A 12,380-nucleotide genomic window follows, 5' to 3' on the forward strand; every position below is an offset into this window, starting at 1 on the left:
GTCTGATCACATGTAATTATATTATATATCAGTGATGTCAGTAACAGGGGGCGGGGCTGTGACAACCTCTCACACATGATATACAGGCTGGTTGTCAGTAGTAATAGATGAATAGCTGTTACAGTATATAAGATGTGTGGATCTCATGTCTGATCACAGTGTAATTATATTATATATCAGTGATGTCAGTACAGGGGGCGGAGCTGTGACAACCCCTCACAAATGATATACAGGCTGGTTGTCAGTAGTAATAGATGAATAGCTGTCACTGTATATAAGATGTGTGGATCTCATGTCTGATCACAGTGTAATTATATTATATATCAGTGATGTCAGTAACAGGGGGCGGGGCTGTGACAACCTCTCACACATGATATACAGGCTGGTTGTCAGTAGTAATAGATGAATAGCTGTTACAGTATATAAGATGTGTGGATCTCATGTCTGATCACAGTGTAATTATATTATATATCAGTGATGTCAGTACAGGGGGCGGGGCTGTGACAACCTCTCACACATGATATACAGGCTGGTTGTCAGTAGTAATAGATGAATAGCTGTCACTGTATATAAGATGTGTGGATCTCATGTCTGATCACAGTGTAATTATATTATATATCAGTGATGTCAGTAACAGGGGGCGGGGCTGTGACAACCTCTCACACATGATATACAGGCTGGTTGTCAGTAGTAATAGATGAATAGCTGTGACTGTATATAAGATGTGTGGATCTCATGTCTGATCACAGTGTAATTATATTATATATCAGTGATGTCAGTGTCAGGGGCGGAGCTGTGACAACCTCTCACACATGATATACAGGCTAGTTGTCAGTAGTAATAGATGAATAGCTGTTACTGTATATAAGATGTGTGGATCTCATGTCTGATCACAGTGTAATTATATTATATATCAGTGATGTCAGTAACAGGGGGCGGGGCTGTGACAACCTCTCACACATGATATACAGGCAGGTTGTCAGTAGTAATAGATGAATAGCTGTGACTGTATATAAGATGTGTGGATCTCATGTCTGATCACAGTGTAATTATATTATATATCAGTGATGTCAGTAACAGGGGGCGGGGCTGTGACAACCTCTCACACATGATATACAGGCTGGTTGTCAGGAGTAATAGATGAATAGCTGTTACTGTATATAAGATGTGTGGATCTCATATCTGATCACAGTGTAATTATATTATATATCAGTGATGTCAGTAACAGGGGGCGGGGCTGTGACAACCTCTCACACATGATATACAGGCTGGTTGTCAGTAGTAGTAGATGAATAGCTGTGACTGTATATAAGATGTGTGGATCTCATGTCTGATCACAGTGTAATTATATTATATATCAGTGATGTCAGTAACAGGGGGCGGAGCTGTGACAACCTCTCACACATGATATACAGGCTGGTTGTCAGTAGTAATAGATGAATAGCTGTGACTGTATATAAGATGTGTGGATCTCATGTCTGATCACATGTAATTATATTATATATCAGTGATGTCAGTAACAGGGGGCGGGGCTGTGACAACCTCTCACACATGATATACAGGCTGGTTGTCAGTAGTAATAGATGAATAGCTGTTACTGTATATAAGATGTGTGGATCTCATGTCTGATCACAGTGTAATTATATTATATATCAGTGATGTCAGTAACAGGAGGCGGGGCTGTGACAACCTCTCACACATGATACACAGGCTGGTTGTCAGTAGTAATAGATGAATAGCTGTGACTGTATATAAGATGTGTGGATCTCATGTCTGATCACAATGTAATTATATTATATATCAGTGATGTCAGTAACAGGGGGCGGGGCTGTGACAACCTCACACATGATATACAGGCTGGTTGTCAGTAGTAATAGATGAATAGCTGTTACTGTATATAAGATGTGTGGATCTCATGTCTGATCACAATGTAATTATATTATATATCAGTGATGTCAGTAACAGGGGGCGGGGCTGTGACAACCTCTCACACATGATATACAGGCTGGTTGTCAGTAGTAATAGATGAATAGCTGTTACTGTATATAAGATGTGTGGATCTCATATCTGATCACAGTGTAATTATATTATATATCAGTGATGTCAGTAACAGGGGGCGGGGCTGTGACAACCTCTCACACATGATATACAGGCGGGTTGTCAGTAGTAATAGATGAATAGCTGTGACTGTATATAAGATGTGTGGATCTCATGTCTGATCACATGTAATTATATTATATATCAGTGATGTCAGTAACAGGGGGCGGGGCTGTGACAACCTCTCACACATGATATACAGGCGGGTTGTCAGTAGTAATAGATGAATAGCTGTTACTGTATATAAGATGTGTGGATCTCATGTCTGATCACAGTGTAATTATATTATATATCAGTGATGTCAGTAACAGGGGGCGGGGCTGTGACAACCTCTCACACATGATATACAGGCTGGTTGTCAGTAGTAATAGATGAATAGCTGTGACTGTATATAAGATGTGTGGATCTCATGTCTGATCACAGTGTAATTATATTATATATCAGTGATGTCAGTAACAGGGGGCGGAGCTGTGACAACCTCTCACACATGATATACAGGCTGGTTGTCAGTAGTAATAGATGAATAGCTGTTACTGTATATAAGATGTGTGGATCTCATGTCTGATCACAGTGTAATTATATTATATATCAGTGATGTCAGTAACAGGGGGCGGGGCTGTGACAACCTCTCACACATGATATACAGGCTGGTTGTCAGTAGTAATAGATGAATAGCTGTGACTGTATATAAGATGTGTGGATCTCATGTCTGATAACATGTAATTATATTATATATCAGTGATGTCAGTAACAGGGGGCGGGGCTGTGACAACCTCTCACACATGATATACAGGCTGGTTGTCAGTAGTAATAGATGAATAGCTGTGACTGTATATAAGATGTGTGGATCTCATGTCTGATAACATGTAATTATATTATATATCAGTGATGTCAGTAACAGGGGGCGGGGCTGTGACAACCTCTCACACATGATATACAGGCTGGTTGTCAGTAGTAATAGATGAATAGCTGTTACTGTATATAAGATGTGTGGATCTCATGTCTGATAACATGTAATTATATTATATATCAGTGATGTCAGTAACAGGGGGTGGGGCTGTGACAACCTCTCACACATGATATACAGGCTGGTTGTCAGTAGTAATAGATGAATAGCTGTTACTGTATATAAGATGTGTGGATCTCATGTCTGATCACAGTGTAATTATATTATATATCAGTGGTGTCAGTAACAGGGGGCGGGGCTGTGACAACTTCTCACACATGATATACAGGCTGGTTGTCAGTAGTAATAGATGAATAGCTGTTACTGTATATAAGATGTGTGGATCTCATGTCTGATCACAGTGTAATTATATTATATATCAGTGATGTCAGTAACAGGGGGCGGAGCTGTGACAACCTCTCACACATGATATACAGGCTGGTTGTCAGTAGTAATAGATGAATAGCTGTTACTGTATATAAGATGTGTGGATCTCATGTCTGATCACATGTAATTATATTATATATCAGTGATGTCAGTAACAGGGGGCGGGGCTGTGACAACCTCTCACACATGATATACAGGCTGGTTGTCAGTAGTAATAGATGAATAGCTGTTACTGTATATAAGATGTGTGGATCTCATGTCTGATCACAGTGTAATTATATTATATATCAGTGATGTCAGTAACGGGGCGGGGCTGTGACAACCTCTCACACATGATATACAGGCTGGTTGTCAGTAGTAATAGATGAATAGCTGTGACTGTATATAAGATGTGTGGATCTCATGTCTGATCACAGTGTAATTATATTATATATCAGTGATGTCAGTAACAGGGGGCGGGGCTGTGACAACCTCTCACACATGATATACAGGCTGGTTGTCAGTAGTAATAGATGAATAGCTGTGACTGTATATAAGATGTGTGGATCTCATGTCTGATCACATGTAATTATATTATATATCAGTGATGTCAGTAACAGGGGGCGGGGCTGTGACAACCCCTCACACATGATATACAGGCTGGTTGTCAGTAGTAATAGATGAATAGCTGTGACTGTATATAAGATGTGTGGATCTCATGTCTGATCACAGTGTAATTATATTATATAGCAGTGATGTCAGTAACAGGAGGCGGGGCTGTGACAACCTCTCACACATGATATACAGGCTGGTTGTCAGTAGTAATAGATGAATAGCTGTCCCTGTATATAAGATGTGTGGATCTCATGTCTGATCACAATGTAATTATATTATATATCAGTGATGTCAGTAACAGGGGGCGGGGCTGTGACAACCTCTCACACATGATATACAGGCGGGTTGTCAGCAGTAATAGATGGGGGGTGTCTGTGCTGGATATTCGGTCAGCGGCGCTGTGGGCGGAGTATCTTTATATATTAGGAGCGTGCTGAGTTTCGCTCTTCCCCTCCGCTGGGGCGTCCGCTCTGTTACCTCGTCCTCTGCCTGTCCCAGCTCCTTCTTCAACTCCTCCACCCGGAGCCGCAGCTTCTTCACCTCCCCCTCCATCTGCTCCAGGCGTCGGCCGGCGTGGGCGAGTTCTGCAGATTTTTCGTAATGTTGCTTCTTCATCTTGGCGTGATTATGGCGCAGATCAGACAACTCCTATGGTTAAAGGTCGAGATTAAACAGTGCGGCCGGGGGATGGGACAGAAGGTGATGACGGGGGAGGGCTCCATGGGTACGGCTATGCCCCCCCATGCACTAGGGCCGGGTGCGACTGCTACCCCATAACTTCTATCCACCTCTCTGGGGTATATGTGGGGGTCATCTGTCAGCAACCAGCGCGTGGTCCAGGGGGGGTCTCCCTGTAAATGAGGTGTATGGGTGGGGGGGGTCTCCCTGTATATGAGGTGTATGGGTGGGGGGGGTCTCCCTGTATATGAGGTGTATGGGTGGGGGGGGTCTCCCTGTATATGTGTATGGGGGGGGTCTCCCTGTATAGGAGGTTTATGGGGGTCTCCCTGTATATGAGGTGTATGGGGGGGGTCTCCCTGTATAGGAGGTTTATGGGGGTCTCCCTGTACATAAGGTGTATGGGGGGGTTCTCCCTGTATATGAGGTGAATGGGGGGTCCCCCTGTATATGAGGTGTATTGGTGTCTCCCTGTATAGGAGGTTTATGGGGGGTCTCCTTGTATATGAGGTGTATGGGGTCTCCCTGTATGAGGTGTATGTGGGTCTCCCTGTATAGGAGGTGTATGGGGGGGGGTCTCCCTGTATAGGAGGTTTATAGGGGGTCTCCTTGTATATGAGGTGTATGGGGTCTCCCTGTATATGAGGTGTATGTGGGTCTCCCTGTATAGGAGGTGTATGGGGGGGGGTCTCCCTGTATAGGAGGTGTACGGGGAGTCCCCCTGTATCTGTGTATGGGGTCTCCTTGTATATGAGGTGTATGGGGGTCTCCCTGTATAGGTGTATGGGGGTCTCCCTGTATAGGAGGTGTATCCCTGTATAGGTGTATGGGGGTCTCCCTGTATAGGAGGTGTATGGGGGTCTCCCTGTATAGGTGGTGTATGGGGGGGTCTCCCTGTATATGAGGTGTATGGGGGGGGGTCTCCCTGTATAGGAGTTTTATGGGGGTCTCCCTGTACATGAGGTGTATGGGGGGGGTTCTCCCTGTATATGAGGTGAATGGGGGGTCCCCCTGTATATGAGGTGTATTGGTGTCTCCCTGTATAGGAGGTTTATGGGGGGTCTCCCTGTATATGAGGTGTATGGGGGTCTCCCTGTATAGGAGGTGTATGGGGGGGTCTCCCTGTATAGGAGGTGTACGGGGAGTCCCCCTTTATCTGTGTATGGGGGTCTCCTTGTATATGAGGTGTATCCCTGTATAGGTGTATGGGGGTCTCCCTGTATAGGTGTATGGGGGTCTCCCTGTATAGGAGGTGTATGGGGGGGTCTCCCTGTATAGGAGGTGTATGGGGGTCTCCCTGTATAGGAGGTTTATGGGGGGGTCCCCCTGTATAGGTGTATGGGGGTCTCCCTGTATAGGAGGTTTATGGGGGGTCTCCTTGTATATGAGGTGTATGGGGTCTCCCTGTATATGAGGTGTATGGGGGTCTCCCTGTATAGGTGGTGTATGGGGGGGTCTCCCTGTATATGAGGTGTATGGGGGTCTCCTTGTATAGGAGGTGTATTGGTGTCTCCCTGTATAGGAGGTTTATAGGGGGTCTCCTTGTATATGAGGTGTATGGGGGTCTCCCTGTATAGGAGGTGTATGGGGGGGTCCCCCTGTATAGGTGTATGGGGGTCTCCCTGTATAGGAGGTGTATGGGGGGGGTCCCCCTGTATAGGTGTATGGGGGTCTCCCTGTATAGGAGGTGTATGGGGGTCTCCCTGTATAGGTGTATGGGGGTCCCCCTGTATAGGAGGTGTATGGGGGTCTCCCTGTATAGGAGGTGTATGGGGGTCTCCCTGTATAGGAGGTTTATGGGGGGTCCCCCTGTATAGGTGTATGGGGGTCTCCCTGTATAGGAGGTTTATGGGGGGTCTCCTTGTATATGAGGTGTATGGGGTCTCCCTGTATATGAGGTGTATGGGGGTCTCCCTGTATAGGTGGTGTATGGGGGGGTCTCCCTGTATATGAGGTGTATGGGGGTCTCCCTGTATAGGAGGTGTATTGGTGTCTCCCTGTATAGGAGGTTTATAGGGGGTCTCCTTGTATATGAGGTGTATGGGGGTCTCCCTGTATAGGAGGTGTATGGGGGGGTCCCCCTGTATAGGTGTATGGGGGTCTCCCTGTATAGGAGGTGTATGGGGGGGGTCCTCCTGTATAGGTGTATGGGGGTCTCCCTGTATAGGAGGTGTATGGGGGTCTCCCTGTATAGGTGTATGGGGGTCCCCCTGTATAGGAGGTGTATGGGGGTCTCCCTGTATAGGAGGTGTATGGGGGTCTCCCTGTATAGGAGGTGTATGGGGGTCTCCCTGTATAGGAGGTGTATGGGGGTCTCCCTGTATAGGAGGTGTATGAGGGTCTCCCTGTATAGGAGGTGTATGGGGTCTCCCTGTATAGGAGGTGTATGGGGGGGTCTCCCTGTATAGGAGGTGTATGGGGGTCTCCCTGTATAGGAGGTGTATGGGGGTCTCCCTGTATAGGAGGTGTATGGGGGTCTCCCTGTAGAGGAGGTGTATGGGGGGGGTCTCCCTGTATAGGAGGTGTACGGGGAGTCCCCCTGTATCTGTGTATGGGGGTCTCCTTGTATATGAGGTGTATGGGGGTCTCCCTGTATAGGTGTATGGGGGTCTCCCTGTATAGGAGGTGTATCCCTGTATAGGTGTATGGGGGTCTCCCTGTATAGGAGGTGTATGGGGGTCTCCCTGTATAGGAGGTGTATGGGGGTCTCCCTGTATAGGAGGTGTATGGGGGTCTCCCTGTATAGGAGGTGTATGGGGGTCTCCCTGTATAGGAGGTGTATGGGGGTCTCCCTTCTCCTTACCTTGTTCTTCTCGAGCAGCTCTTCTTGTATGGACTTCAGGTCAGTGTCCAGTGCGCTGGCGGTTTGTCTTCTTTTACAGGTCAGACTCTCCTCCAGGTCCTGGATCTGGAGCCGCAGCTTCTTGTTCTCTCGTTCTAGATTGAGTTTCTCAGTCTCGAGTCTCTCCCGCCGGCCCCACTCCTCCGCGTTCTCCGCCTGAGCCCCCTCCATCTATAAACACCATCAGAAACGCCCAGATGAGAAAGCAGGGCCAGGACACGGGGGTGACAACGGTGATAATGGTGGACAGGTACCTCCGCCCTCAGCTCCGCCAGCTTCTTATCCATGCTGGAGCGGACCCCCAACTCATCCTGCAGATCTTCAGAGATCCGACCCAACTCATCCTGGTGCCGGTCTCTGAGGAGGGTAATCTGGAGAAACAGAGACATGTGTCACATCCGCCCCAGGGGCACGCCGCCATCATACCAGCCTAGAAGGAGTCCTAAATCACAGGTGGCCCCTCCCTCATGAGATGACTCCGCCCACAAGTCATATTCCTGCTGCTCCGACTATACACCGAAATATCCCCACCCTTATAACAGATGACTCCGCCCACAAGTCATATTCCTCCTGCTCCGACTATACACTGATATAGCCCCACCCTTATAACAGATGACTCCGCCCACAAGTCATACTCCTCCTGCTCTGACTATACACTGATATAACCCCACCCCTATAACAGATGACTCCGCCCACAGTCATACTCCTCCTGCTCCGACTATATACCGAAATAGCCCCACCCTTATAACAGATGACTCCGCCCACAAGTCATACTCCTCCTGCTTTGACTATACACTGATATAGCCCCACCCCTATAACAGATGACTCCGCCCACAAGTCATACTCCTCCTGCTCTGACTATACACTGATATAGCCCCACCCCTATAACAGATGACTCCGCCCACAAATCCTATTCCTCCTGCTCTGACTATACACTGATATACCCCACCCCTATAACAGATGACTCCGCCCACAAGTCATACTCCTCCTAGTCTGACTATACACTGATATAGCCCCACCCTTATAACAGATGACTCCGCCCACAAGTCATACTCCTCCTGCTTTGACTATACACTGATATAGCCCCACCCTTATAACAGATGACTCCGCCCACAAGTCATACTCCTCCTGCTTTGACTATACACTGATATAGCCCCACCCTTATAACAGATGACTCCGCCCACAAGTCATACTCCTCCTGCTTTTGACTATACACTGATATAGCCCCACCCTTATAACAGATGACTCCGCCCACAAGTCATACTCCTCCTGCTCTGACTATACACCGATATAGCCCCACCCTTATAATAGATGACTCCGCCCACAAGTCATACTCCTCCTGCTCTGACTATACACGGATATAGCCCCACCCCTATAACAATATGACTCCGCCCACAAGTTATTCTCCTCCTGCTCTGACTATACACTGATATAGCCCCACCCCTATAAAAAATGACTCCGCCCACAAATCCTATTCCTGCTGCTCTGACTATACACTGATATAGCCCCACACCATAACAGATGACTCCGCCCACAAGTCATATTCCTCCTAGTCTGACTATACACTGGATATAGCCCCATCCCTATAACAGATGACTCCGCCCACAAGTCATACTCCTCCTGCTCTGACTATACACTGATATAGCCCCACCCTTATAACAGATGACTCCGCCCACAAGTCATATTCCTCCTGCTCTGACGATACACTGATACAGCCCCACCCCTATAACAGATGACTCCGCCCACAAGTCATACTCCTCCTGCTTTGACTATACACTGATATAGCCCCACCCTTATAATAGATGACTCCGCCCACAAGTCCAATTCCTGCTGCTCTGACTATACACTGATATAGCCCCACCCTTATAACAGATGACTCCGCCCACAAGTCATATTCCTCCTGCTCGGACTATACACTGATATAGCCCCACCCTTATAACAGATGACTCCGCCACAAGTCATACTCCCCCTGCTCTGACTATACGCCGATATAGCCCCACCCCTATAACAGATGACTCCGCCCACAAGTCATATTCCTCCTGCTCCGACTATACACCGATATAGCCCCACCCTTATAATAGATGACTCCGCCCACAAGTCATATTCCTCCTGCTCCGACTATACACCGATATACCCCCACCCTTATAATAGATGACTCCGCCCACAAGTCATACTCCTCCTGCTCTGACTATACACTGATATAGCCCCACCCCTATAACAGATGACTCCGCCCACAAGTCATACTCCTCCTAGTCTGACTATACACTGATATAGCCCCACCCCTATAACAGATGACTCCGCCCACAAGTCATATTCCTCCTAGTCTGACTATACACTGATATAGCCCCACCCCTATAACAGATGACTCCGCCCACAAGTCATACTCCTCCTGCTTTGACTATACACTGATATAGCCCCACCCTTATAACAGATGACTCCGCCCACAAGTCATATTCTCCTCCTGCTCCGACTATACACCGATATACCCCCACCCTTATAACAGATGACTCCGCCCACAAGTCATACTCCTCCTGCTCTGACTATACACTGATATAGCCCCACCCCTATAACAGATGACTCCGCCCACAAGTCTTATTCCTGCTGCTCTGACTATACACCGATATAGCCCCACCCCTATAACAGATGACTCCGCCCACAAGTCTTATTCCTGCTGCTCTGACTATACACTGATATAGCCCCACCCTTATAACAGATGACTCCGCCCACAAGTCATACTCCTCCTGCTTTGACTATACACTGATATAGCCCCACCCCTATAACAGATGACTCCGCCCACAAGTCATACTCCTCCTGCTTTGACTATACACTGATATAGCCCCACCCTTATAACAGATGACTCCGCCCACAAGTCTTATTCCTGCTGCTCTGACTATACACCGATATAGCCCCATCCCTATAACAGATGACTCCGCCCACAAGTCTTATTCCTGCTGCTCTGACTATACACTGATATAGCCCCACCCTTATAACAGATGACTCCGCCCACAAGTCATATTCCTCCTGCTCTGACTATACACTGATATAGCCCCACCTTATAACAGATGACTCCGCCCCACAAGTCATACTCCTCTTGCTCTGACTATACACTGATATAGCCCCACCCTTATAACAGATGACTCCGCCCACAAGTCATACTCCTCCTGCTTTGACTATACACTGATACAGCCCCACCCCTATAACAGATGACTCCGCCCACAAGTCATACTCCTCCTGCTTTGACTATACACTGATATAGCCCCACCCTTATAATAGATGACTCCGCCTATAAGTCCTATTCCTGCTGGTCTGACTATACACTGATATAGCCCCACCCCTATAACAGATGACTCCGCCCACAAGTCTTATTCCTGCTGCTCTGACTATACACTGATATAGCCCCACCCTTATAACAGATGACTCCGCCCACAAGTCATATTCCTCCTAGTCTGACTATACACTGATATAGCCCCACCCCTATAACAGATGACTCCGCCCACAAGTCATACTCCTCCTGCTTTGACTATACACTGATATAGCCCCACCCTTATAATAGATGACTCCGCCCACAAGTCCTATTCCTGCTGCTCTGACTATACACTGATATAGCCCCACCCCTATAACAGATGACTCCGCCCTCAGGCCATATCCTCCTGCTCTGACTATCCACTGATATAGCCCCACCCCTATAACAGATGACTCCGCCCTCAGGCCATATTCCTCCTGCTCTGACTATACACTGATATAGGAGCCCCACCCCTATAACAGATGACTCCGCCTCAGCCATATTCCTCCTGCACTGACTATACACTGATATAGCCCCACCCCTAAAACAGATGACTCCGCCCACAAGTCATACTCCTCCTGCTTTGACTATACACTGATATAGCCCCACCCCTTATAATAGATGACTCCGCCCACAAGTCCTATTCCTGCTGCTCTGACTATACACTGATATAGCCCCACCCTATAACAGATGACTCCGCCCTCAGGCCATATTCCTCCTGCTGACTATACACCTGATATAGCCCCACCCCTATAACAGATGACTCCGCCCTCAGGCCATATTCCTCCTGCTCTGACTATACACTGATATAGCCCCACCCCTATAACAGATGACTCCGCCCTCAGGCCATATTCCTCCTGCACTGACTATACACTGATATAGCCCCACCCCTATAACAGATGACTCCGCCCACAAGTCATACTCCTGCTTTGACTATACACTGATACAGCCCCACCCCTATAACAGATGACTCCGCCCACAAGCATACTCCTCCTGCTTGACTATACACTGATATAGCCCCACCCTTATAATAGATGACTCCGCCCAAAAGCCATACTCCTCCTGCTTTGACTATACACTGATATAGCCCCACCCTTATAATAGATGACTCCGCCCACAAGTCCTATTCCTGCTGCTCTGACTATACACTGATATAGCCCCACCCCTATATCAGATGACTCCGCCCCAGGCCATATTCCTCCTACTTTGACTATACACTGATATAGCCCCACCCTTATAATAGATGACTCCGCCCACAAGTCCTATTCCTCCTGCTCTGACTATACACTGATATAGCCCCACCCCTATAACAGATGACTCCGCCCACAAGTCCTATATGTATATAGTGTAGACCTGTTCCCGGCGCTGTATATTTTTGCTGGTACCTGAGTGACGGCCTCCTGCCTGGACTTGCAGAGCTCCTCACATTTCATCCTCCACTGCTGATCTCGGTCTCCATCTTCTCCATGGTCTTCTTACGTAGAAGCGTCTTGTCTCTATAGAGCGGGATCATGAAGAAGGAGCTGGTCAGTGTGCGGAGGGGACAGCAGTGA

General features: G+C 47.6%; 1 protein-coding gene across 1 annotated transcript in view; it reads right to left on the bottom strand.

The window, feature by feature from the left end:
* LOC142728078 (coiled-coil domain-containing protein 102A-like) overlaps positions 1-12,380 on the bottom strand; it is a 58,692-nt gene that overhangs the window by 44,612 nt on the left and 1,700 nt on the right. Inside the window, 5 exon segments of the mRNA XM_075849096.1 lie at positions 4,502-4,672; positions 7,506-7,715; positions 7,799-7,915; positions 12,213-12,265; positions 12,268-12,323. Of these exon segments, the coding sequence (XP_075705211.1) occupies positions 4,502-4,672; positions 7,506-7,715; positions 7,799-7,915; positions 12,213-12,265; positions 12,268-12,323 (607 nt within the window).

Source organism: Rhinoderma darwinii, unplaced genomic scaffold, assembly GCF_050947455.1.
Source record: "Rhinoderma darwinii isolate aRhiDar2 unplaced genomic scaffold, aRhiDar2.hap1 Scaffold_672, whole genome shotgun sequence".
In the NCBI taxonomy this organism is placed as follows: domain Eukaryota; kingdom Metazoa; phylum Chordata; class Amphibia; order Anura; family Rhinodermatidae; genus Rhinoderma; species Rhinoderma darwinii.